General features: G+C 57.2%; 1 protein-coding gene across 4 annotated transcripts in view; it reads right to left on the bottom strand.

Annotated features, from left to right (window-relative positions):
* Nucleotides 1–22609, bottom strand: part of RFX1 (regulatory factor X1) — a 29876-nt gene extending 7267 nt beyond the window's left edge. Inside the window, exons 1-9 of one of the 4 annotated variants that reach the window (XM_088016925.1) lie at nucleotides 22391–22609; nucleotides 14871–15227; nucleotides 7706–7815; nucleotides 7400–7483; nucleotides 6592–6699; nucleotides 5505–5621; nucleotides 4277–4372; nucleotides 3506–3889; nucleotides 2602–2696 (exon numbers count right to left, since the gene is read on the bottom strand). In XM_088016925.1, coding sequence (XP_087873051.1) covers nucleotides 2602–2696; nucleotides 3506–3889; nucleotides 4277–4372; nucleotides 5505–5621; nucleotides 6592–6699; nucleotides 7400–7483; nucleotides 7706–7815; nucleotides 14871–15177 — 1301 coding nt within the window. In that variant the 5' untranslated portion in view covers nucleotides 15178–15227; nucleotides 22391–22609. The remainder of the gene's footprint in view (nucleotides 1–2601; nucleotides 2697–3505; nucleotides 3890–4276; nucleotides 4373–5504; nucleotides 5622–6591; nucleotides 6700–7399; nucleotides 7484–7705; nucleotides 7816–14870; nucleotides 15228–22390) is intronic. The other 3 variants (XM_028088690.2, XM_028088691.2, XM_028088692.2) reach the window with 3 other exon arrangements.
* Between the last annotated feature and the right edge of the window lie 3723 nt (nucleotides 22610–26332).

The raw sequence follows: 26332 nt of genomic DNA, 5'->3' as shown, positions 1-26332 counted from the left end.
CGTCCAAGTGGCCCCTGGCATGGGAGTCCACATCTCAGATGTGAAGAAGCCAAGACAGAACGGCTAGGTCACTTGGAAGAGGCCACACACTTCAGTCAATCCAAGAAAAAAAGACTGAGTACCTACTGTATGCTGGACACTGTTCTAGGCACTGCAGACCCAACGGTGGGTAAGACAGAGGAGGCCCTGCCTGGGGGTTAATGTGTTGGTGGGGACGCCGGAGGAGAAGCAAGCACGAAGGTCAATCAAGGGCACTGCAGAAGGTGGGCCATGCCCAGGTGGTAAATGAGGCAGGAAGAGGGTGCTGGAGAATGGGAGGGGGCTTCTATTTCTACATCCAGTGGCCACCCTGGGGAGCCACTCAGCGATGACTTTTGGAGTGCAGAGGCATGTCCCTTTGAGGCAGTGACATATCGTGCCCTGCAGCCTTCTCCTCAGGCCATCCCGGGACCTGAGTCAGAGGATGCAGGCGTGAGGCTGAAGTCGTCGCAAGAGAGGGAAAATGGGTCCACCTTTAGAGGAATGTTAAGTGAAAGGTGACAGGATCCTATGGACGGGTGACAGAGAAAGAGGAAGGTCCTGCCAAAGAAGAAGCTCCAGAACATTCTGTCAGGTGAATGGAAGAGGTGGGGAAAAGTTAAGGATCCAGACAAAAGTAGGGATTTCCGGAAGAGGGGGCGATGAGGCCCTATTTCATATCTCCGTCTGCATCCGTGGTGGTGGAGGCCCCATGGAGGGTGGCCGGTGTCTCACAAGACAGCGTGGGGCACAGTTTTGATTTCAGAGCCCTCTTTACATATTAGTGACTAAAAATAACATCAAATGTTAGAAATCCAAAAAGGAAGCAAGGCCTGCCTCAGAAGGCACTGTCGGAAGTCTCCTGAAGGAAGCAGGGGAGGGAGGCAGCAAAGAGGGGGATTGGGGGGTGGGGGTAGGGGGGATGGCGGGAGGTGTGGTCACCTAGGTGAGCCCCCTGCCTCATGGACACCAAGATGCAGCTCTTGATCAAAGCACCCTGGTCCACGTGACCATAAGTGGCACTGAGCGGCACCAGGCAGGGACCACAGACGGCCCAGCCCAGCCCAGCGCCCCACATGCAAAGCATGCTCCAAAAATGTGGCTTCGGTAACTATTTGCTGAATGACTGACTGAATGGGTGCGTCTCTGGACACGGCCTGGACAGAGCCACGGACAGAGGAGCAGGGCCTGTGGCTTTGGCCAGGGTGGGCACCCAGACTGCCGAAGGGCTGAGAACCCAGTAAAAATCCACCACAAGAGAGAGACAGAAGACACAATGCCGCTAACAACTTCGCACGGCAGAAGAATCTGACGGCAATGATGGGCTACGTGCGATCACACATACTAATCACGGAGGGAAGAATTCAAACAGAAGCAAAGGACAGATGCTACCAGGGGAGGCAGAAGGAGCCAGCATGGCACCACAAGGCCGGGGCTTGTGCCTCAGCTCTGCTTCTAACACCCCTGGAGGCCCTAGGGGGCCGCACTCTTTTCCGGAATGCCCTCTGTGCTCCCTACCCACTCTGGCCAACTGCAAGGCTAAGAGACTGGCAGCACCGGAAATAAATCAACAGAACTATGGGGTAGCTGGATGCCATGGACCATGACTCAGGTGCCAGGGTCATGCCCCCTGGGATCTGCCACAGCATCATGACTCAGGGACCGAGATGCTCTAGGAGCAAATCCCCAGCATCATGCCCGCATGGGACAGGGGTGGGGATGTAAGAAAAAAAAACCAACAACAGACAAATGTAAAGAAAACCAATGAAAACTTCCAAAAATTAAAACAACAATCACTTAATCCTGGAATTATTACTACAGACAATGGGAGGCGGAAGATGGTGTGCGGAGGGTCCTGGACAAGAGGGAGCCAGAGCTGGCTTGAGGGCAGGCCTGGGGCATGGCATCTGCCCGGTGTGGCACACGGTCATGCCGCAGTGTGTGTGTGTGCAGCGGCAGGGAGCAGGGGTCACCCCAGTGTCAGCCGGGTGGGCACTGGCTACGTCATTCATGCTCCATCTGCACAGTGGGGCACCACGCAGCTGTTAAACAGGGTAACTGGGGGACCGCTCAGAGAAACTCGCAAGAGCGTCAAGATACACAGCTGGGGGAAGAAATAAGGGACAGAACACTCGGCCTGTTTCTGCACAAAAAAGGGGGTAGTTTCTATTCTCAGAGTATCTCTGGGAGGAAACAGAGAAACAGGTCACAGCACCCCCTTTGGAGCAGAGTTGGGGTCAGCAGTGAAGACTTCCTTTTCACTGGTAACATTCCCTCTTACTTAAAAAATTCTGTCTTGTAAAAATTAAATTTTCTTTTTCCTTTTCTAAAAACCAGGCCCATCTGACTCCAAAGCCCTAATTGATACTGGGATGCCTTTCCCAAGCTGTGAGGGTCCCCTCTGCTTTGCCCCTGCCAGATGGCTGCTGGCTATCCTTGGGAAGCACCCACCACCTGTCACCCGAGGCCCTGAAGTCTGGCTGGTCTGCTTGGGGCTCGGACTCAGGCCTCAAGTCCTAGCAGGGTCCTGGGCAGACCTAGGTCTCACCTCCTGTCCCCTCCCCCAGCCCTCTGCCCACTCACATGGCACTGGCCGTGTAGCTGGCGTCACCACCCTCCACATACTGCACTTGGCTGGAGTACACGTGTGGGACAGGCACCTGCTGAAGCTGCTGCACCTGGTGTGGGAGGAAGGGCACACAGAAGGTCAGGGGTGGGCCCACTCCTCTGCCTCTGTCTCTAAAGGGCTGGTGGCTGTCCAAGCTCGCAAGGACACCTGGCTCCCCGGCTGGAAGGTTGCATTTCTGGGCTTTCTGGACACATCCTGGACAGGGCCAGGGGTCAGAGACCCAGGGACTGCAGTCTCGGCCAGGGCTGGGGATGAGGTGAAGCTGTGTCAGGAGAAGCCGGGACTCTGTGCTTAGGCTGGGGACAGCAAGAGTGGGGCCTGAGGTGAGGAGGGCTGAGGGACCCAGAGTCCTACTGTGGGTGTGAATGTTGGACCCCAGGAGTAGAGCCAAGCACTGGGACAAGGCTGTCGCTAAAGCTAAAGTTAAAGCCGGAGCCTGAAACTACGTACAAACAGGGCCTCAGGGGTGGAGCCTGCATCAAGGGAAGGATCCCTGTCTGCAGGGGCGGGGCCTGGAAACTAAGTACAGGATGTTAGGGGCGGAGTCAGAGGTCAGGGGTGGGGCCCCGGTTTGGGGGACGGAACCTGGAATGACTGACAGGGCCTCAGGGGCGGGACCTGAATTTCCCACCCCATCCCCCCACCCGTCCGTGGGAGCGGAGCCTGGGATCTGGAACCCGCCTTGGGGGTCGGGGTGGGGTCAGAGGCGGGTCCCCAGACTGGGCCGGCCGAGGTGGGGTTGAGGGGGCTTCAGGGCTTGCAGGGCCTGACGGGCAGCCCGGGGCCGGGCGCGGGCCGGGGCCGGCGGATCCCGCCCCCGCCCGCCCGATGCCCCCCGCCCGTACGTCCGCCACCTACTTTGAGGGCCGTGGCGGCCGTGCCGAACACTAGCACCTGGGGGACTCTCTGGATCCTGACCCTCTGGTCGGGGCTGGCTCGGGCCGGGAGCCCGGGCAGTGGCTCGAAGACCACTTTCTGCTGCGGCAGGAGCAGGTGCGGGGGCAGCACGCCCACCAGCTCCACCCACTGCTCGGCGCCCGGCTCGTAATGGGGCGACGGCGGCTCTGGGCTGCCTAGCTGCGGGACCTCGCCGCTGCACGCGGGCGGGAGCGGCGGCGGCTCCGGGGCCAGCGCGCTCGGCCGGGGCCCGGGCGTGCGTGGCCGGGGCGGCGGCTCCGGCGGCGGCGTGGGCCGGGGCTCCTGCTGCTCTGCCTTCCTAGCGGGAAACTGACTGCCTGAGCTCTGGAGGACAAACAGAGACACTGGGGGGTCACCGGGGGCGGCCGCGGGCGGGGCGCCAGGCCTCCGCCGCCCAGCCCACCGGGTCGCTGAGCTCACCAGCAACCCGACAGGTCTCCCACCCGGTGTCTCTGGGAGGGGAGAATCCAGATCCCTCTCTTAGCAAAACCTGGGCCCTTGAACTGCCAGGTGCCCGGGGGTGGGGAAAATGGGAAGGCTCCAAGACCGAGTCTGCAGCCCACAGCCCCAGGTGGAGCCTGGAGCGGGGCTGGGGCCCTTGAGGATCCCCAGCTCCATTCCCTCCCCGCGGCCTGAAGGGCCTGCACCCCTCCCCAGCCCAGCCCGGGCCCAGTCCCAGTTTGCCCAGAGGCAGGTGGAGGAGACACGCACCTCTTGAGCCACGTGAACTGGCGGGAGCCCCTGCACTGTGAGCTGCTGCACGGGGCCGGCTTTGGGTGCCTGTGGAGTGGCTTGGACCACGGACCTCTGGGGAGGGAAAAGGCAGGTCAGACTGTGGTGACCGTGGTGCCCCTGGTGGCCCACCCATCCCCGAGTCCCCACCCCATGCCCACACGAACCCATGTAAGCGTCAGGGCAGGCTGGTGAGAAAGAGGCCACCATCCTGCAGCTTTTCCCTGCCCGCCCTTCACCGACTGCCTTTTAGGGGATTCATCGCTATGTTGACTCTGGGCACCCAGTTACTCATGTGAACAGAGGCTCATCAAAGTGAGGCCAACAGGAAGTGTCAGAACTGAAGCTGAACTTGGGTCTGAGTGAGGGAGTTCTTGCTGTCCCCCCCGTACTCTCTACATGGGTTATCCCACACCCCCACATCCATGGTGTTGCAGAGATCCTGATATCACCCTCAGGGCACACAGTGAAGGACAGAGGCTGGGGTGGGGTGGGGGGCTGGTGGATTAGAACTCAAACCCAGGCCTGGACGGTCAGAGGGTCTGTGGTACGCAGCAGGAACATCTGTGACTCCTTCAGAGTGACATTTCTGCTTTCCTTTAGGGGAAGAGTCTATGGCTTTCATCTGGTTTTCCAAGGAGTTTGGAACCCCGCAACTTGAGTGATAACAACCAGATGGCAGACACCCCTTGCCACTTAACCTGCTCCAGCTGCCATGACTGGCAGCTCAGAGCAATAGCCTCTGCGGGTCCCCAGAATCCACCCTGTAGTCTGAGGAAGAGCCTCTGCCCCTCCCAAAGGCTGGCCATGGATTTGGAGCTTGGGCCTCCCCCTGAGCTCCTTAGGGGTAAGCCAGGACTTGGCTGTGGGGCTTCCTCCAGGCAATTGGGCCGAAAGAGGCCAGGTTGTTTCTCAGAGTTTTCAGCGCCTGTCCAGCGCCCGGTGTTAGGTGCCACCTGTGAGGACCAGATTTCATCCCGCAGTAGCCCCAACCACCCTGCCCCCAGGCTCCCAGGGCAGAAGCCTATGTCCATTATTTAGACAAGGATGCTGAGTCTGGAGTGAGGTAGAGGCGCTTGCCAAAGGCCCCGGGGGCCTGCTGAGGCTGTACCCCCATCTGCTTGGCTCCCATAGACAGTCAAGGACGCTGGAGAGGCTGCCTGGCCAGGACCCCTTGCCCCAGCCACTGCCCGCCTCGGCCTGGCACCTCTTGGGTGACGGGGACACTCTGCTGAACGCCATGGACCTGCAGCTGCTGAGGCACTGTGCCCGTGGGGGCCCCAGCCGTCTTGCTGGAGGAGCTGTTGGCCTGCACCGGCGACCGCTGCAAGGGAAGGAGACACGGGGGCGTCGTCTGGGCACCCGGGCCCTGACAAAACCCTTTTCACGAGGGCTCTCCCAAGAGCTGTTTGGGGAGGGTGGCAGGCCGCAGAGGTCTTAACCTCCTAGGCTGGTAACTGGCCAAATCCCATGAATCCAAATGCCTAGTCCCTGCCCCGATCGCACCCAGGCAAAGCTGGGGATCCGGCCCAGAGGTACTGGTAGGGGGACCCATCCTCCCCAGCGACGATGGCCTCAGCTCAGAGGTCACCCGTTGCCTCCACAATCAGAGAGCCTGCAGCCCTGAGATGAGGAGGGGTAGGTGAGGGAATCGCGACTTAACAGATGAGGTTGCTAAAGCACAGATGGGAAAGGACGTCCCAAGGCCACACAGCTGAGTGGTAGCGCCAGGCACTGACCCCAGACTGGCTACAGGTCCCTGTTGGCTCTGGGCCATGCTGTGGCACTTCGTACCATTAGCTGTTTTACACATAGAAAACACTGGGCTCAGAAGGCTCCAGGGGCCTGACCAGAGACCCCCAGGAAAAATGGCTGAGCTGGGGGTCTGACCGAAAGCTCCTGATGCTGCCACCCACGCTCCCAGCCACCCATGGCCCGCTTGCCTCCAACACCCTCGTTGGTGTCGGGGGGGGGCCCAGAACCCCCCCTTGTAGTCTGAGGAAGAGCCTCTACCAGCCCTGAGCGGGGCTGGGGGGCCTCCTTTCCTTCCTGGGATACAGAGTCCTGAAGTGGAGCTGTGAGGCCCATCTCAACCTGGGGGGAAGCTACCTCCTCCTCCTGGAGCCAGCGGGGCCATGAATCAGGCAGCCAAGCCACCCAACCTGGGCTCAACATGGACTCTGGAGGAGCAAGTGGGTTTGGGGGGCAGGGACCCCTCCAAGTATACTCTGGGGGTACATGGCCAACCCGGGGAGAGAGGTACAGGGAGGGCAGCTGATGGGGCCATGACCTACCTCAGGGGGCGAGTGCACCTGCGGGGTGCCATGCACCGTCAGGGAAACCTGGCCACCCTTGCTGCCTGGGGCTGTGCTCTGCACCACCAGACGCTGCGTGGGGAGAGCCTAGAGCCAGGAGGGAAAAGGACCACAGTTGACTCACAACAGCCCACCCGGCTTTCCCGAGCACCTGGCACCATACCAGGCGATGTCCTAGTGGACACACCTGTTAGCTCCCGGAACTGCCCCAACAGTCCCAGTACAGCCCCGACACCCCCCACTTCACAGAGGGTGACAGAGAGGCTCAGGATGGCCAAAGTCCTCGCCCGAGGTCCTGGAACCAGCAAGTGGCAGAGCGAGGGTCTGTGTCCAGGGAGCCTGGCTCCACAGGCCACACGGAATTATGCGCCCACCCTTGGAGCCTGACAGGACTTTGCCCCGTTCTGTTGCTGAGCCCCACCACCCTGCCCACAGCCTTCTGGGGAACAGACCACCGCCACACACTCACAGTCCCTGTGCTGGCTACGGGCTCCTGGCTCCTAACTGGCATTGGGTTCTCGGCTTTGAGACAATGGGGCTGGACCTGAAAGTCACCTTCCTTACTGCAACTCCTCAGTTGTGTCTATTAAGAGAACTCAGGCAGGTGGTCCTTCCCCTATGGGCCCTGACTGCCATGGTCTCACTCGCTGGAGGCAGCAGGTGGGGAGGACCCCAGACGGAGCCTATGTCCTTGATGCTGGTGAGGGCAGATCTGAGCAGGCCACAGGGAGTTGGTTGTGCACCCTGGGGGAGGCTGTGAGGGCTGGGCCGGGTGTGGCAGCCTTACCTGCTGGGGCACTGGGATGTTGGTGAGCTGGAGGGGTGACACGTGGCCCGGCTTGGCCTGCACGCTCGTCTGGACCAGCAGACGCTGTAGGGGCAAGGAGTAAGGACCTGAGCCACGCCAGCTTCCCCGGGGAGGCCTGGCCCAGGTGGGTGGAGGGGTGGCTGAAGTGAACAGCTTGGTAAGAACATGGGAGTAGACAGCTCTGGCAGTGGGGCAGGACGGGAGGCCAAGTTCCTGTGGCCATAGTCACTGCTGCCCCTCTCAAGTACCCTCCCAACCCGCCCCCGGGGGAGGAGTGTGTCCTACCTGCTGGGTGCCCTGCACCTGCTGAACCACCTGAGTGGGGACTCCGGTCTGGCTGGCTGTGGAGCCCGGGCTGGCCTCCGATACAGTCTCGCTGGCCCGCATAGCGCCTTCTGGAGGAGGGGTCACTGGGTCAGCTCCGCCTGCTGTTCCCCACCCCCACCCTGAGCCTGAGCCTGAGCCTGAGCCCACTGAGAATGGACGATGGAGCCTGAAGCGGATCCCTGACAGGGCCGGGCCTCTCCAACAATCCTGCCTGCCTCCTGGCCAGCCCTGATACTGCCCACTGGGGTGAGCTATAAGGCCCTACGATCTTTTTTTTTTTTTTAAAGATTTTATTTATTTATTTGAGAGAGAGAGAATGAGAGATAGCACGAGAGGTAAGAGGGTCAGAGGGAGAAGCAGACTCCCCACCGAGCAGGGAGCCCGATGCGGGACTCGATCCCAGGACTCCAGGATCATGACCTGAGCCGAAGGCAGTCGCCCAACCGGCTGAGCCACCCAGGCACCCAAGGCCCTACGATCCTTGACATGCAGAAGCAGCCCCACCCCACCCCACCTCTCCACGTCCCAAAGCCAGACCAGAAGGGGTGACTGAGGAGCAGATGCAGCAGAGGCCCGGAGGGCTGGATCCCTTTTCCCAACAGACAGGATTTGTGGAACTGGCCTCCTACCCTGGGGTCTCAGCAGCCGTAGAAGGACCAAGGTGCTGGGGCCACCTTCCTCAAGATGACTCCTGGCTTCCCAGGAATAGAAGATGGTCAGAAGAGTGACCCTAGAAGGCCTTGCCAGCCTGTGGCCAAGCACCCCCTCCCTCTCCACTGTCCCAGCTTCCCTGTCCTCAATGGGACGAGGGAGGAGGGGGCTGGGAGGGGGGCAGGCAGGTACTCACGCTGACAGGCAGCCGAGAAGAGGCAATCGTGGAACATGGTGCCCCTACCCCGCTCCTGCCCCCGTCTATCTAGGGGAACCTGCCCCACACTCCTCACTCCTTGCCCACCTCTTTGGGAACAGCAGGGTGCGCGGGCGGCTTTATACCCGCAACCTTGGGGAGCTAATCCCCCCGGTGGATGCAGAGCTCCCCGGCTGCCCTCTTGGAATAAACACTCTCCTCTGAGCAGGCACAGCCCAAGCAGGGCCTTCTCTGGGCTGGGGCCTTGCTATGAAGTCAGGAGGGAGGCTGGTACCCGGAGATGCTATCGGGCGGGCACAGGTCAAGTTTCATGCACATCTCACTGAGTGATTAACAAGGGAGCTGAGAAGGGGAGAGGCACAGAGGGCAAGTGTCCCTGAGAGATGCTGGATGGGAGGCCCCCCCACCCCAGCCAGGACACCATTCATCCTGCCCCTTCCGTGTGGCCTGGCTTGCTCCCAGCAGTTCCAGAGGCCAGGCTGGGGCTGTGGGGAGCATATGTGTCTGCCCTTCCTCCAATGTGCTACCAGGAGCCAAGGCCCCACTGCCACCTCCTGGGGGGTCCCCTGGCAGGACAGGAGGGTGGCGGGCAAGGAGTAATAGAAGTGACTAGAGTGCTTCCAGTGCCCCAGGTGCTGTGCTAGGGTCTTCCTGCGTAGCTGGAGACAGAAGGAACTTTTATTACCCCCGTTATCGGATAAGGCAAGAGACGGGGAGAGAGGAAGTGACCTGCCCAGCTGGGAACTGACAAGCCAGGATGCTGGCCCATTATCTGTGCCCACATAAACCTCACATTGTGCATGGAATCTAGAGCTTCAGGTCATGCTTGGGCTGACACCCCAAGGGCAGCGGTGAACAGTAAGGTAGGGGTCTGTGGGAACACCGTAAGGACCAGAGCATCCTCAGCCTCCAAAGTGAGGAGCTGGGCCTCAGCTACTCAGGGGGGACACAGGGAGAGGGGCCTGGCCAGGGCAGAAGGGCAGCCCCAGGTAGATGCAAGAATCTCAGGGACCAAGTCCGGGGCAGAGCTCATGAATGTGTTATGTATTGGGTGTAGGGGGAGTGGTGGCCAGATGTGGGAGGTGGTGCTGGGGGAAGCCTCCCATTGGCCACATGTGGGACAGGCATTGGAACAACCTCAGGCCTACTTGGCCAGCTGCCTCTGCAGCCAATTCCAAGAGACACCATTTCCTACATTTGGCTAGAATCTTCCCTTGCACCCACTTAGGCTTCTGTGAGCAGTGAGGGAGGTAGCCCTCACTGAGATGGGCCCCTGGGGAGAAACCTGAGAAAGCCCCAAGTCACGTGAGGGGCCCCAGCACACCTGGGTGTCCGTGGGACACGGGGAGCCAGGCCCAGCCCAAGGAATGGCACCCAACTGAGGCGGCCTCGGACAGGTTTGGCCTAGTTCAGGGTGGGCAGTGAGTGGGGGGCTGGCCCCAGCTACCTCCTAGGCCCAGAGGCTCGGATAAAAACACCAAGGCTGATCCTTCTGTCAGCGGGACACTTAGCATTTGGGAGGCCTAGGGACCTGCTGAGATCAGGGATCTGCCTGGGATGGGGAAGCCCCAGGAAACAGTCTGGGATGGCCCTCAAGGCCGGGATCCCCACATCTGCCAGGCATGCCGGGCTGTACCATGAGGATAAGCAGGTGAGATTCCAGAGTCTACTGTCTGGATGAGAGGCTTCCTGTGTGTGTCCCTGTCTGCCCGTGTCTTGCCCTTGCTCTGTGTGTGTGTGTGTGTGTGTGTGTGTGCGTGTTGGGGGTTGGGGTATGAAGTCTGCAAGCCTCTGCATCTGTCTGTCTGCCTTCTCCATGCTGGGCATGTGCATGAGACCAGGGAGGGCCCCACAGTCTCAAGTCTGTAGTCAGGAAGTGGCAGCTGATTTCCTGTCCCTCAATCTGATGAGCATCTCTTCCTCCCTGGGCCCTGCACTTCCCCACTGAGACCCACTCACATCTCCAATGCCGTGAGCTGTGAGGGGGGAGACTGAGAGAAGCCCGAGAGGCTTGATTACGAGCTGGGACCCTACTCCTCACGGACGACAGGCGGGGCAGTCTGGCTCCCTCCCTCCTGATCCTTTGTCCCTGGAGGTGACTTCAGGCTGGGGCTCCTGAGGGGGGCCTGTGGGTCCCGGGTCCCTTGTCTCTTCTGACCTTGGTCTCCCCATCTGTGCTTGGAGATGCTGACAAACAGCCCCCCGTCTATCTCATGGACACAAGTCTTGCGGGACTCGCAAAGACTCCAAGTGTGAGAGAAGTAGGGAAGGAAGGCTGGCCGCAGACGCTCCTTCAGCCCAGCCCTGTCGGCTGCGGGCAGGCTTGGTTTCACCTTCCTGGGGGCGGCTGCCAGGACCCACAGTGCCCTCCTTCCACCTCGAGTTTCGGGTGAGAGGCTGGCAGCCTGTGAGGACAGGGACTTCCGGATCTAGAGGGCTGTTCCTGAGCAGGGAAACTTGAGCTGCCTTCCCATCACCTCCACAGACACCTCAGGGCAGAGCCCACGAGGACCGGGCTGGACGAGCTGCCTGTGGTGTCGTTCTCAGCTGGCTTCTAGCCTGGGCTCCAAGTTGGGTCCACCCCCCACCCCCCACCCCCGGCTCCTCCCTGCGTCTCCCTGGCTCCCTGGTCAGCTCGGATTGCTCTGGCTCTGGAGGAGCCCCAGGCGCCTTGCCGCAGCCTTTACTGGTGTCAGGTATCTCCCCTTACCCCCGCCACGCCTGGGACGGGCTCAAGTGGCCCAAAGGCCACCCTTAGATGAAAAGGGACACTAACCCAGGAGAGGGTCATGGAGAAGTGCTGGGAAATCACAGCAAGGGGGTGGGGGGAGGGGTCAACGGGGCAGCAAGTGGAGTGACAAGGTGCAGCCAACCTCCTCTTCCTCAGAACAGATCGAGTAAGCCTCACCCAGTCACCCTCCGGCGGACAGCCTCACTGCCATAAGAACAGGGAGCAGCAGGGAAAAGAAAGTCGCCAGGACCCCTGTGGAAGACCCTCAAGGTGCCACGAGACCAAAGAAGGAATCCGAGGAGTCACACCAGCAGGCCATTCACTGCAGCCCACCCCCACAGAGCGGCCCCCCAGTGCAATGGGGGATCGGGGCGGGGGGGCGGGGGGGCAAAGGCCTTGGCCTCTAAGCCGGGGACTGCCTGGGCATGCACCAGGAAGAGCTGGAGAGGCTGAGGGGGAGCGAGGAATGTGCCAGGAGTTGGGGTGCTCTGGGGCCTGGAGCCATGGGCCTTTTCCAGACCCTTGCCCTGAGGACCCCGGACCCCCCAAAGCAGCCAAAGCCAGCACCCAGGAGGTCGAGGGCCAATCGGATGCCCTGTAGGCTGGCCAAAGTCCTCTAGCGGTGCAGGCGAGGCCCCCCACCCGCTCCTAGCTGCCCGGGGCCGACAGACTGGGAGGGCTGCGATGGGTCAAGCCAGCCTTCGCATGGGTGCTCATGCCACAGAGACTCAGTGGACAGAGCCCTGCCCTCAGGGACAAGGGGATGGACATCACTGCCCTCGTCATCACTTCAGGTGATAATGAGTGTTAAGAAGAAAAACAAAGCAAAGTGAGGACACAGGAGTGAGCAGCGGAGGTGGGGAGGTGTGGGCATCAGGGAGGTAGCACTGAACCGACACCGGACCACAAGGGACAAGCCACCAGGAGGTCTGGGACAGCAGTGCTCCAGGCAGAGGGCACTGCAAGTGCAAAGACCTGCAGGCCAGACTGAGCCTTGTGGGTTTTTGGAGCTGCGGGAAGGCCAGTAGGGCTGGAGCAGGTGTGGGAGGGGGCGGGGGGGGGGCAGGTGGGGCCAGGAGGCTGGCAGGCCTTCCAGACCAGAGTTGGGAGGCCAGGAAATTGTCAGCAGGGGGGATACAGGAAGTGTGGAGTTTTTAAAGCCCTTCCCTTGTGGGAGGGGCCACAGGGGGCCAGCTCTCCTCAGATGAGAAAGCCAAGGTCAGGGCTTCTCAGAGAGTGTCCCCAGGGCCACCTGCCTCAGAATCTTCTGGGTCGAACTGGGTTGTGATGGGCTCCCTCTTGGTCGCTGCGGGGGTGGACTGTGACCAGCGAGGGCAGAGGCTGGACCAGGGTAGGGGCCGTGGAGGTGGGAGAGGCGGTGCGTTCTGGCAGCACTTGGGAGATGGAGCCAAGAGGTCTTGCTCAAGAAGGGGGAGGACAGGAATCCATGCTGACCCAGGACTGGGGTGGTATTTATTAGGATGAAGAAGTCTCAAAAGAGGGTGGCCCGGATGAGGGGAAAAATCCAGGGTTCCACGTGGCCATGCTGGCTTGAGAGGACCATTCAATCCTGAGCGGATGGGTCACAGGTGGCTGGGGTTCAGGGCAAAGACCACAATGCGGGCATGTTGTTAGCACCAAGGGGGCAGGGAAAGCTGAGATAGTGGACTAGGCCACCATGAAGGGAGATGAGGAGGAAGCAGCAAAGGGGGCGGAGAAGGGAGGCAGGGAAGTGGGTAGAGACCGGGGCAGGGGGCGGTTCTGGGAGGAAGGGGACCAGTGTGTCAGGTGCTTCCCAGGGCCGGAGGAAGAGGAGTACCAAGAGTGACCAGCAGACGGACAAGATGGGGGCTGTGGGTGACTCCGACTGGGGCGCTGGGTGAGGGGAAGGCAGAGGCAACAGAGGAGAGAGCACCAGTTAAGGAAGGGAGGGTGAATCCTTCAAGGAATTCTGACTTAAAAGGAAGTGAAGACGTGGGCAGCAGCTGAAGGGGTACAGGAACTGGGGTTTTTGATTAAATCGGGAACCGTTTCATCTCTGCAGGCTGGTGGGAAAGATTTGTAAGAGAGGGACCAAGCGATGAGGCCCTGGAGGGGATGGCCTGGGATTCGCAGCGCCGGTGGCTGCAGACAACCCTGGGAGCTGGGAGACTGGCTCGGGGGAGATGGGGTCCTTCTTGATATGTGGAGGCACCTGTCCCCAGTGAGGTAGGCAGCGGGGTCAGGGGTAAGGAGGGAAGAATGAGACAAGATGATGGAGGTGGGGGGGGCTCTTGTTGCGGGGGGGCACGCTGGTGAGAAAACCCAGCAGGATAACTGGGCAGTGCTGGGAACCCGCCGGAGATTTGTGGCCTGCGGACCCTGGCTACGTCCATGGCTGGTGTTCTCAGTGTGGCTCTCACGTGACATCCCTCCAGACCAGTCCCTGTGGTAAAGCGTCACCACCCTGAGCCCTCTCTGGGGACCCCCACACTGCCAGGAGCCTAAAGGATGCTGCTCAGGGCCCCGGCTACACCTGTTCTGGTCCCATGGGGCCATGTCAGTTACCACGTGTCACTCTATATTGTCCCATCTTCCTAAACCCAGTCTTGACCTGCCTCTTCCACAGCCTCCCAAGATGCCTTTATGATTCCCATCCCTTCCTTCTTTTCCACTCTGGAAAGATCGGGCGGGGGGAGGGAGGGACTCACCACATCCTCCCTCCTCCACTGAGCACACTGGAAACCACGAATGATGCCCAGTCCTGGTCTGAGCTCCACCTTCCCAGGGGAATGATGACCTGTCCTGACCCTCTGCTCAGCCCGTCTCCATCCCGGAGGGAACTGGGGCATGGGGGAAGATGGTCTAGGCAAGAAGCACGGGTGCCACGACCTGAGCCCCTTGGTCACTTTCTCCACGGCCATAAGGGTAGACCACAGTGAGAAACAGGGGTCCTTGGCCACATGATCATGAAATTGCCCAACCAACGGCCTCCCTCAGCCCCTGGGTCCTGCCAGAACCGAAAAGGTCGCACCTCCGGGGAGGCCTCCCAGCTGACCTCCCTGAAATGCCTCCGTGAACACCTCGCATGTATCCCCCGAGCTCACAAAGCTGTTACCAGCCCTCTGTGGATGAGGAAACAGGCTGAACTGGTGAGAAACGAGGCCAGGCCAGGAGTGCAGCGGCGGGGTGCTCACCCTCCATCTCCAAGAGATGTTTGCAAACCTTAAGTCCACCACCCAGTCCTTTCCTCAAATGGCAGTTGACTTGGGGACAGAGACAGAAACAGCCCTATGAGGTGCCCTGGTGGGAAGGAGTTTAGGGGGACAGAAGCCTCATCGCCTGGCCTGACAACTCCTTCCCCAGAAACACCCCCCCAAGTCCCACCGGGGAACCCCAGCAAGTTTGAAAGCTGCCGTGCTGGTGACAGGGACAGGCACAGCATCACGTCACTGTGCCCCCCCCCCATCCAGGATGCCGGGCTCCCCAAACTCCTCTCCGAGTTGTTCACGGGGCACCCTAGCTGCGGGTGCATGTCCACTTACCGGAGACAGTGACCACGATGTACTGCTGGGACGCCGGGGACGGCGTGGGAGCGCCGGCCGGCTGCGAGGGCGTGGGGGTGGCCGGGAGCTCCGTCACGTACTGCTTCTGGCCGCCTGGGGGCTGTGCCTGGGGCTGCGGGCTCTGCAACTCAGTGACATATTGGGGCTGGGGGGTAGCAGCGGTGGCGGGCGGCTGTGGGGGCTGGGGCGCCGCGGGGGGCGGCGGCGGTGGCTGGGACGGGGCCTGTGGTGGCTGGGATGGTTGCGGGGCTGCCTGTAGCTCAGTAACGTACGCTGGTGTTGCCATGCCAACAGTGGGGAAAATGATAATAAATAAGGCTTTTTTTTTTTTCCTTCCTTGGGAAGAAGAAGAGGAGGAGGGAAACAGAAAAAAAAAAAAAAAAAAGAAGAAGGAAAAACAAGAATTAATCTACAAGCAGAGGAAACCAGGGACAGTTCCTGGCTCCCTAGAGACACGTTTAGGTTCCTCACTAACTTAATTAAATCCGGAGGCTGGTGGCCAGATACAACCAACCCATCACTGCAGGGGAACTGGTTATGAACTGAGGCTGGTCTACGCCACTCCCATTCACCCCTGCTCAGGACTTCTGCCTTCTCCCTTCCCAGCCCCTGGTGCCTGGGGGACCCCTGCGTCAAAGGCGGGGGTCGGGGAGGGGGGGTCAAATGGTGCATTTCTCTGAGGGTTCCTGAAAGCTGGGCACTGTGCTGAGTGCTTTCTCTACATTATTTCATTTTAAACTTTGCAACAACCGTGTCTGGGTTTGAGTTTGCTCTGCCAGATGAGGAGCTGAGGCTCAGAGAGGTTGAGGAGCTTGGCCCAGGCCACACAGCAGGCTGAGGCTGAATCCTGGGCATTCTGAGCACTTGAGTAGTTGGCTAACTGCTGGAAGGTAAAGTCTGGGGAAAGCTGTCTCCAGGCCAGCCTGTCCCAGTTCCTTACGCCTGCTATCTGGGCTGGGAGTCTTGGCTGAGGATCATTCCCAGTGGGGTGCCAGAAAGGGAAAGGTGTTTGAGTCCAAAAAGCCCTTAGAGCAGCTTGTGGCCTCAGGGGTTTTCAGGCCTGAACGGACCATAATGGGTTACAACACCAGATGGGAGCTCATCACAGGAAGAGTGCCCTTCTGAGTCCAGGGGCCCTGGGCTGAGAGCAGGCCCTGGCCACAGGGCAGGCTCAGCAGTCACTGCTGACCTCAGAATGGGGCCGGCCCAACCAGGCAGGGGCAGCTTTTCCAACTGCTCAAGGGTCATGTTCCCTCTCCCAGGTACTGGGCTAGTACCATCCCTCTTGCTGAGCTCTGTCCCTTCTAGCTCACCGCCCCCCTCCCCGTGCTAAGCGCCACCCTCCCTCTCACCCAGCCCCGCCTCATCAGAAGATGAGCAAATGGTTTCCCCGCTGCCCACACTAATGGGTGCCATCCCCAACTCCTGAGCATCTGAGGACGAGGGAAGAAACACTAGAGTGGTGAAGAGGCGGAGCTCCAGCCCCCATACCTTGGGGGCCCCTGCCTGGCCCAGGGAAGTATTTGAGTTGGACAGGCCTGCCTGCGGTCGGTCGCCTGTGACACGCGTGGGCACTCCAGGCCACTGAACCAGAGGCTCTTCTGCACTAATCCTGGAGCACCTGTGTGCCATCGTGCACCAGCAGGCGGCCCTCCAGCCACTGGTGACCAAGAGTGGGATTTGCAAGGGGAAGGGGGGTGGGAGAAGCAACTGCTGCTGGTTGACCAGAAGCCCCAGGAGCCTCTGCTGTGCTCACTTCTGCCTAGCAGCCCCATGAGGGAGGAGCCACCACGGCCATCTCACAGATGAGCAAAACCACGTGAAGGGTGCCCAGCAACTGGTAAGAAGAAGATCTGAACCCAGGTCTCTCTGACCTCCGGATGTATGCTCTTAGCCCCCAGCCCTACTCAGGGAGCCAGGCACGGGGCTCGTTTATTTCTCATACTCAGTAGATAGCATCTTCCCTGTTTTTCAGACCAGGAGACCTGAGCCCTACCCACAGAGATTAAACACCTGCCACACACAAGAAAAAGTCGCTTTCCCCCAGCCCCTGCCCTCCCAAACTCCCTCCTGCCAGCATCAGAGGGGCTGTCTTCCAGGGGCTCCTCACACCACTGGGTCCACACTCTGGCCCAGCGTAGGAGCTGGGGTCACCGCAGCTGACTGGTGTCCATCTGCCTGGTGTCAGGCCCACCTCAACATGAACCCTGACCTGTCTCTTCATTCACAGACACGTTACTGACCTTCCTCTGGGCCTCAGTTTCCCCATCTGTACTGGGGATGATGAGGACACCAATTCATAGGGCTGTCATAAGGATCCGACAAGACAAGCCCAGCACCCAGTAAGCACGGAGATGTGGAAGCCTCTATTATCTTGTCACTGAACAAATACCCGTGCCAGGTGGAGATGGAGAAGGGTGGGGGGAGGAGAGACACACACATTCCTCAGGCTCTTAGAAGGAGGTGCCCAGGGGGAATCCAACTCTGGTGTTCATCAGCATCATCTGCGGAGCTAGTTAAATGCAGGTTCCTGGGCACCACTGCCCAGGGAGTCTGGGATGGCCCCAGAGTCTGCCGTTTGTGCTAACTTCCTTCAGGATGATTCTGAGCCCATTGGCCCTGGGAGAACTCTCTGAGAAACCCTGGCCTGGGCTTTCTGGGCCCTAGCAGAGCTTGCTCCTATGGTACCTCCCACAAGGAAAGGGCTTTTTTTTTTTTTTTTTTTTTAAGATTTTATTTATTTATTTGACAGAGACAGACACAGTGAGAGAGGGAACACAGGCAGGGGGAGAGGGAGAAGCAGGCTTCCTGCTGAGCAGAGAGCCCGACGTGGGGCTCGATCCCAGGACCCTGGGATCATGACCTGAGCCAAAGGCAGGCGCTTAACAACTGAGCTATACAGGCGCCCCAGGAAAGGGCTTTAAAAGCTCCACACTTGCAGGGTGCTTTCTCCTTGAGGTGCAAAGCCCACGGGCCCCATTCCTTCCACTCAGCGGCAGGGGAAGGAGGTGACAGCAAAGGCTGAAAGGCCAAACTTGAAAAGGTGAAGGTTAGATTAATGAAACAGTTAAACCCACTTCTCTATTGGAGGCCTTCTCAGCACTGTCATTGTCAATCTCTAGGAAGGGCAATACAGGATACCAAGTGTCCCACAATTATTCGTCGACCAGGGAGCCCTTTTCTTTCCATTTGTGGATGACTAGAGCAAGCAGAGCTCTGCAGGGTGCTCTCTAGAGAGAAATAAGTCACAAATATAAACAGCATGAGATCCCTTCCTTTACAGAACAGGGCACACGAAACAAGGGAATTGCTCAGCAAATCTATTCCTTGGCAATGAAACTGCCAAGAAAAGCAAACCAGTGGCTGCACCTAACTTCAAAGCCAACAGCTGTTTTTGGAGAATGTTTGAATCAATTACTTTAGGTCAGGGGCCGACAAACTTCTGTAAAGGGCCACGGCCAACATTTTTGGCTTTGAGGGCAGACAGCCTCTGTTGCAACTACTCAGTTCTGCCACTGCAGTGTGACAGCAGCCATAGATAATATTTAAACAACCGAGCGTGGCTATGTGCTAATAAAAACTTTATTTGTAGATACCGAGATTTGAATTTCATATAGTATCACATGTCCTGACATTTTATTCGGGCCACAAAATTTTCTTCTTGTAATTTCTTCCCCAATCATTTAAAAGCATAAAAAATCATGCAAATTCACAGGCCATGCAAAACCAGGTGGTAGCCATAGTTTGCTCACTTCTGGTTTGGATTCCAGATTCTCTAAGCAAATGGTTTATGTCTTGGGAAGGCCCTCCTAAGAAAATGGAGAGAAAACTCCCTTTCCTCATCTGTAGAATGGCTTTGATGAGGAACTTGCTGGGAATAGGGAAAATTCATATACGGATATGGGTTTCCTTCATCTTCTATATCCAGTTAGTTTTTAAGACTTCTCAATGATTCCTTCAAAATAGATCCTAAGGAGGTATTACACTTCTCTCCACCTTTATCAACACCCTTCTACTCTGAGATCTCTTCATCTCTTGCCTGGACCCCTGCAACACCCTCATTACTGGCTCCTAGCTCCACTCTTGCCTCGATAGTTCTTAAGATCCTTTGAGGGCGCCTAGGTGGCTCAGTCGGTTGAGCATCTGCTTTTGGTTCAGGTCATGAACCCAGGGTCCTGGGATCGAGCCCCATGCTGGGCTCCCTGCCTAGCAGGGAGTCTGCTTCTCCCTCTATCCCTCCCCCCCTGCTTGTGCTCCTGCTCTCTCTCTCTCAAATAAATAAATAAAATCTTAAAAAAAAAAGTAAGATCCTTTGAAAGCACAAATCCTATCTTGTCACCCCTCTACTCAGAGGACTCCATGGCTCTTATCACAGAGACGAAATAAAATCCAGAGCCCTTCCCAAGCATTATGGGGACTTGAGGTCTTTCCTATCTCACTTTGAATGTTCTAGTCAAACTGGCTCTTGCTCCTAGAATGCTCTAGGCCTCCTCCTGCCTCAGGACCTTTGCACCAGACTCTTCCACCTGAATGACATGTTCTCCTCACCTCTAGCCCCATTCTCCACTGCTGGCTGCTTCTTATCATTCAGATCTCAGCTTATATGTCACCTTCTTGGGTCTCAAGTGTGCTCTCCTCCCCCAACCCCAAGCACTCTGAAGCACATACTCCTGTTTTGTTTTCTTCCCGGCCCTGTATTTCCTTGTCTGTTTATTTTCTTATTCATAGTTCCCTTTCCCACCATGACCAGAAATGTAAGCTCCCCAAGAGCAGAGACCCGGCCTGCCTTGCCCACCTCTGCATCTCCAGCTCTGAAAATGGGCACACGGTACGGCCTGCCTTGCCCACCACCTTACCTCCAGCTCCCTAGACGGGCACATAGTACGGGCTCAACTTTTACTGTCAAATACGTGTCCACACGCCAGGAGCACACTACTAGTGAGTGTCAAAGGCCAGTTTGAGTCTACCAATTGTGAACAAGTTCCTGCCTCCTGCCTCTGCCAGCAGCAGGCTTATGGCAGCAGGGGTGGGCGATGCCCCCTGGTCCAGAATGGGCTCCGCAGCCCAAGAAGAGTACTAGGCACTGTGCAGTTGCTATCTGCAGGCTTCGTCCCTGGGGGAGTCCGCCTGGCCCATCCCCGAGCTATTGAGATGTGTATGGGGAGGGAAAGGCAAGGACTTCAGCTCCAGAGACACCATTCCCACGACACCCACACCCCTGGCTCACCCAGCTGCCTCCTGGAAGCCTTGGGGCTGAGTCTGGGCCCAGGCCCAGGAGAATTTTTCTTTTTGGCTACTCTCCTAAAGCGGCAGAAAGGCTATTCAGGAGCAAGGGGAATGGCACTTTCTCACTAGAAACTGGAGTCCTGGTATCCAGCTTCCTGGGATCTCTGTCATCTCTGTCATCAGCCCACAGAGCCCAGCAAGTGAGTCAACCTTTAAAGCCACTAGGCTCTCGCCCAATTCAAAATGATAAAAATAAATGCAAACGGTGTAATTCAGAGGGCTGAGCAGGAAGGGCCAATCATGAGAATAACAGTGGCAGCTAACAGAGTTTGAGCAATTACTAGGTATCTGATGCTCAACATGTATTCTTTTACAGGATCCATAACACAGCAATATGAGCTTAAAATTATTACCAATGATCACTGCCCCTAGCTTAAGGGAAACTGAGGTCCAGAGGAGTAAAGTAACACATCCACAAGCACACAGCTAGAAAACAGGTGATTGTTTCCAAAAGCAAACCAAACCCTCGTCAAAATAGCCCTCTGGGCTTGGGCCCTTCAAATATAAAAGTTATGGCGGGGGAGAGGCAGTTAACAAGACTAGATGATCAGTAACATCACCTTCTGCTCAAAGTTTGCCTTTCCAACAGGTGGTAATGACCATTCAGGCAGACTTGGTATTTCCAGAGTTGTACTGAAAACTAATCTCCGCCCTCCCTAACTTTCAAAGCGGTCCTGCCACCTCTCAAAGAGGACTGGGTCTAGAAAAAGTCCCTGGAGAAGTGAGACCCACCCCCCCAACTTTATCTCAAATCCTTGAGAGAAAGCTTTAGGGGAGCCTGAAACAATCGTTCTTGAAGTTTATTGATTTTAAAAGAAAACGGCTGCAATTTGCACACCACCACTCTGCTCTGCTGATGCCAAGCTCCAAAGCAAGACAGAGAATAAACAAAGTGGACTTGGCCCAGCTGGCTGCTTGAAAAAAATAAATTCTTTCCCAAGTTGGCAGATCTTGTTGCCCCGCAAAGCAGACGCTCAGATTTTCCTGTAACAAACATGGAGCACTTCCCTTTCCTTCTGATCTTGATGGCCCGCTCCTGCCCATGTGGCTCTGGAGGCTGGTAACTCCTCAGTGACATGTGACCCAGTTGACACCAACTTGATTGACACAAAAACATGTCTCTGGCCAAGAGAAGCAGCTTAAGAAATCTAAGAAACTTCCTCGGGCGCCATTTGCTTCCCATTCCCAGAAAGGGAGACTGTGATGAGTAGAATGGTTAGAAATCATCCCAGCTTCAGAAACAAGTCCTCTGCCCAGGGACAACACCAGATCTAAGAGAGCAGCCCACAGAGAAGCAATCAAGTTTCTGTTCTGTCTCAGTCACCCGAGATCACTCCTCCCTGCCATGGGCTCTGATTTCTGCACACCAAATCCTCTCGGCTAAAGCCATATTCCTAGCCCACAGCTTCTCCATGAAACTTTGTCTTCCCTTGCCTTCTCTCAGAGAAAATAAGGTAGATTTAGCAGCAAACAGCAGTGTTGAAATCAAGATTAGTTAACTGTTTTATCAAACAGCATTCAAAAACAGCACATGGGGTAGTTCAAAGATGAGCCCTAGAGAAAGCTCGAAGATGAGCCCTAGAGAAATTCCTGAAAGGAGTCAGGAGTCCCTGAAATGCAGAAAAGGAACGACAGCAGGGATTCTCCCCCACTTTACAGGATGGAAAACTGAGGCCTGATATGTGGCAGACAGTGTGTACTGGGAATGACTGGGAGCGGGGTATTCGAAAGCGACGCAGCACAGGGGGCCTCCCATCCCTTTGGGATGCCGTAACGCCCAGGCGGCAGCTGCCCCACCCGGTTCCTCCCCGGCACCCCCCGCCCCCCGCCGGCCCCGCCCACACCTTAGGACCTGGCCCCGCCCACTCACCTCGGCCCCGCCTCGCCCCTCCCTCGCTCCTATTGGCCCAGCCTCCCCAGGCCCGCCTCTCCGTACCTCCCAACATATAAAAGCCCCCCGCCCCGTCCGGCCGACCTCCACTCGCCGCCGGCCCGCTAGCGCCCGCCCCTCGCGGGGGCTGGGCCCCGGACCCCAGGGGCGGGTGGTGTCGCCCCAGCCGGGCCCCGGCCCCCTCCCCCACGGCCCCGACAGTCGCCGCCGCCATTTTGACCGCCCGCCCCTTCCCCCCGGACTATGATTACAGCGACAGCCGCCGCCCCGGCCCCGCCGCCCTCCCTGGCCCGGCCCGCCACCCCGGGGCCGCCCCGGTTACCTCGGCTTCTTCCTACTTCTGTCCGCAGAAGGGCTTTCCAGAGGTCTCGGAGGCGACGTTGGGAGGGGGACGGAACGTGCCGGGGTCCCCGGGCCGGGCAGGGTGGGGGTGGGGGTGGGGGTCGGCCGGGCGGTTGTTGTTGTTGACTCGCGTTGCCGGGTTGCTTGGTCGCCACGACTACCGTGGCTATGGCGCCTCCGTTTCCCTCACCGGGGCAACTGTTGCTACCCACCCTACATACGTCACGAGCGGGGGCGGAGTCCTGGGTGATTGGCGGCGCCAAGAGAAGTGATTGGACGGCGGTAGGTCCTGCTCCTAAGCTATTGGCCCCAAGTCACGCTTTTCAACACCCTCTCGACTTCTCGGCGCTCTGATTCATCGGTGTGCATGTCCATCAAAGGAAACTGAACCCTCAAAGGCAGGAGAACCCGTCACTCCCGCAAGGAAGCGGTGGCCTAAGAATAAAGGGGTGGGGTCTGTGAGGTTGGGATTGGTTTGCGGCTGTAAAACCTGCCTTACGGTTCAGCTAAAGGGACGTCGATCTATTCCAAAGGTTTGCCGCGCTCTCTAGCTGGGAACCGTGCGCATGCGCGACACGCAAGGCCAACTGGGAATGGTAGTCCGCTCTGCGTACCTTAAACGCCTTACCAACTATAAAAGGCGAGAAAGGGAAGCGCTCTTCCTTCAGACTTCTCCCTTCCCCGGTGGTTCAGTTCCTAGCTTCGCGCGCTTACGTCACGGGAGGAATGCGGTGACGTGACCTGCTCTTCTGTGACGTCGGCGGCGGGCCTGGGTTAGAGGTTCGGTGACGTCACTGGGCGCTCTTCCCCTACCCTCGTTGCCCTCTGGTGGTGGGATGGTCGTGGGGAGCCAATGTGGGGTTAGATCCCAGGTCCCATCCCCCGAGCGCGCGGCCACCTCTGCCTAGACCGGGCCTCCGCGCCTGCTCCCGCCTCCCCGCCCTCTCGAGCCGGATAAGGTCACTGGGGCCGGGACAGCCGCGGCTATCTCGGCCCCGCAGGCGGTGCGGAGGGCTCTGGGAAAGGTCTCCCGCAGGCGGAGGATTTAATTAGAGGCTTCTACCGGCGGCGATAGGCAAAGGCCGGTACCCAGCCCTTCCCAGGGGAGCTCGGGCTGCCCTGCAGGGCCCCACACCGCCCCCCGCGCCGTTCCGCTCCCCAACACCGTCCTCCTCGCTTCAGTTTCCGCAGGGGAGAAGAGACAGAAGCGGGTTAAGATTAGGGTGAGCGCGCCTCAGGCGCAAAAACTCAATCATTAAGATAAATGACATTCTAATCCAGTATTTTTTTCCGATATTTTTTAAGTATCAAAATTAATGGGAAGAAAATCCGTGAAGAGCAAAATACCGAAATTTTAAATAAAGATAAGATCCGCCAAGGACTGGGATTAAGGTGAGGTGAGTCATGCAAGTGCAGGATCGGATCTTGTCTTTTACTTATTTAAAAACATATTTTAATCATTGAATTTTTTGCTTTAATTTTGATTTTTCAAAATATCTTGATAAGTGAGTTTTTGGCACCCCATTCTTCAAATTTTGCGCCCTAGGCTCCACCAGGTCAGAGCCCATGGTTCTAAATTCCACTTCTGCTATGTGACAATGAGACAAAGAGGCTCTATCTCTGAGCTTCTGTTTCCTGGTTCAACCAATTTCACACTTCTTGTGGGCAAGGCCCGGACTGTAAAAGTAAAGAAGCCGACAAATCCTTAGACCTTGCATTCTACTAGGGGAGACACAATTATTAGTGAAATTAATACATGAGATAGGTTTATGAGGGCTGTAAGAGCAACATAAGAGGGTGCTGTCGCCTGTGTCCCCTGATCATGCAAACTGAGCCTGAGTGGTGGGTGAGGAAGAAGCAAGCCCCATAAAACCCAGGTGGTGGGAATTGCAGAGGCAAAGTCCAGGCGGGGAAGGAACAAACATCTGGCTGGGGCAGAATGAGCAAAGAGGAAAGTGTCAAGGAGGTGAGGTCAGAGAACTACAGGTAGCCAGTTGACTCCTCAGAAATCCTCCCAACAGGGGTGCCTGGGTGGCTCAGGGTCCTGGGATCGAGCCCCGCATCAGGCTCTGCTTCTCCCTCTTCCATTCCCCCTGCTTGTGTTCCCTCTCTCACTGTTTCTGTCTGTCAAATAAATAAATAAAATCTTAAAAAAAAAAAAAAAAGGAAAGAAAGAAATCCTCCCAACAACTCAGCAAAGTGGAACACACCCCCCCACCACCACCACTAGCCAGGTGAGCAAACAGAATCTCAGAGGTGAAAGGTGCTTCCTCGGGATCACACAACTGGAGGCAACAGAGCCCAGACAGCCTGTCTCCTTTTCTGGGACTTTCCAGTGTGCTTTCATGCCCCTGGATGTGACCCTCAATGGAAGAGGAGAAGCAGTAGCAGTCCCAATCTGCCTGGAACTGCCCGCTCCACCCCAGCCCTGACAAGTCCCCCCAAGAATTCATGAGACTTCCAGGCATAAGGTGTCCAAAATAAATTGCAGCTGGCAGAGCAAAGTCACTCAGCCCTGCAGCTGCTGTGAGACAGGTGGAGGTCCCAGGGCCAGCCCTGTGGGGAGTTGGGACTAGAAGCCCTATTTCCACCTCCAACCCATTTCCCCACCTTCCTGACATCCCTAAGCCTTAGGATGGGCACAGCCAAGCCTGAAACCATTTCTTCAATCACAAATATTCATTATAAGCCTTTGTGGCAGGGAAGGCAGTGTGGGCTGGAAATGTTCTAAATTTTTTATCTGATAGTGCTTGCATGGGTATATAAAGATTTTTATTTATTTGACAGAGAGAGAGCAAGAAAGGGAACACAAGCAGGGGGAGTGGGAGAGGGTGAAGCAGGCTTCCTGCCCAGCAGAGAGCTTGATGCGGGGCTCAATCCCAGGACCCAGAATCATGACCTGAGCCGAAGGCAGCAGCTTAACGACTGAGCCACCCAAGCGCCGCATTGCGTGAGTATATAGATATAAAGACTCCTTGAGCTCTCCATTCAAAATCTGTGCACTTGGGGCGCCTGGGTGGCTCAGTGGATTAAGCCTCCGACTCTAGATTTCAGCTCAGGTCATGATCTCAGGGTCATGAGATCAGGCTCTTCGTAGGACTCTGCACTCAGTGTGGAGTCTGCCTGTCCCTCTCTTTTTTTTTTAAGATTTTATTTATTTATTTGAGGGTGAGAGAATGAGAAATAGAGAGCATGAGAGAGAAGAGGGTCAGAGGGAGAAGCAGACTCCCCGCTGAGCAGGGAGCCCGACGCGGGACTCGATCCCGGGGCTCCAGGATCATGACCTGAGCCGAAGGCAGTCGCTTAACCAACTGAGCCACCCAGGCGCCCTGTCCCTCTCCTTTTGCTCACACTCTCTCTCTCTCTCTCAAGTAAAGAAAAATAAAATCTAAAAAAAAAAAATCTGTGCACTTTATGTATATTATGCTCCAATTTGAAAGTTTAAAACACATGCACACATTATACCATTGGAAGCAGCTCTTGACCAACTCCTTTCTGAAACATTGGTAATTAAAAGTAAGGAATTAAGGATGGTCTTGCCTCCCCAGTATTAGCTTAAAAATTTAGAAGGAAAGGGGGGTGCCTGGGTGGCTCAGTTGGCTAAGCAACTGCCTTCGGTTCGGTCATGATCCTGGAGCCCCGGGATCGAGTCCCGCGTCGGGCTCCCTGCTCAGCGGGGAGTCTGCTTCTCCCTCTGACCCTCCCCCCCTCATGCTCTCTCTCTCTCTCTCTCAAATAAATTAAATATTTTAAAAAACTTTAGAAGGAAAGGGAGAATTTAAAAAATCACCATTTTGCAAAAGCCGAGGAAACGATTTGGACAGTGATCATCAATAGGCATTATAAAGCCTATTGGGTGTTACAGGTGAAAGGATGATGGGGAACAATATACGCACAAGGTGCTGGATGGCTCGCTGGCTGT

The sequence above is a fragment of the Eumetopias jubatus genome, unplaced genomic scaffold (assembly GCF_037043125.1).
Source record: "Eumetopias jubatus isolate StellerSeaLion01/CBP00866 unplaced genomic scaffold, mEumJub1_p1.0 scaffold_1, whole genome shotgun sequence".
Classification (NCBI taxonomy): Eukaryota; Metazoa; Chordata; class Mammalia; order Carnivora; family Otariidae; genus Eumetopias; species Eumetopias jubatus.
The sequence above is the reverse complement of the archived record's forward strand: the minus strand, read 5'-3'. Positions and strand labels throughout refer to the sequence as shown.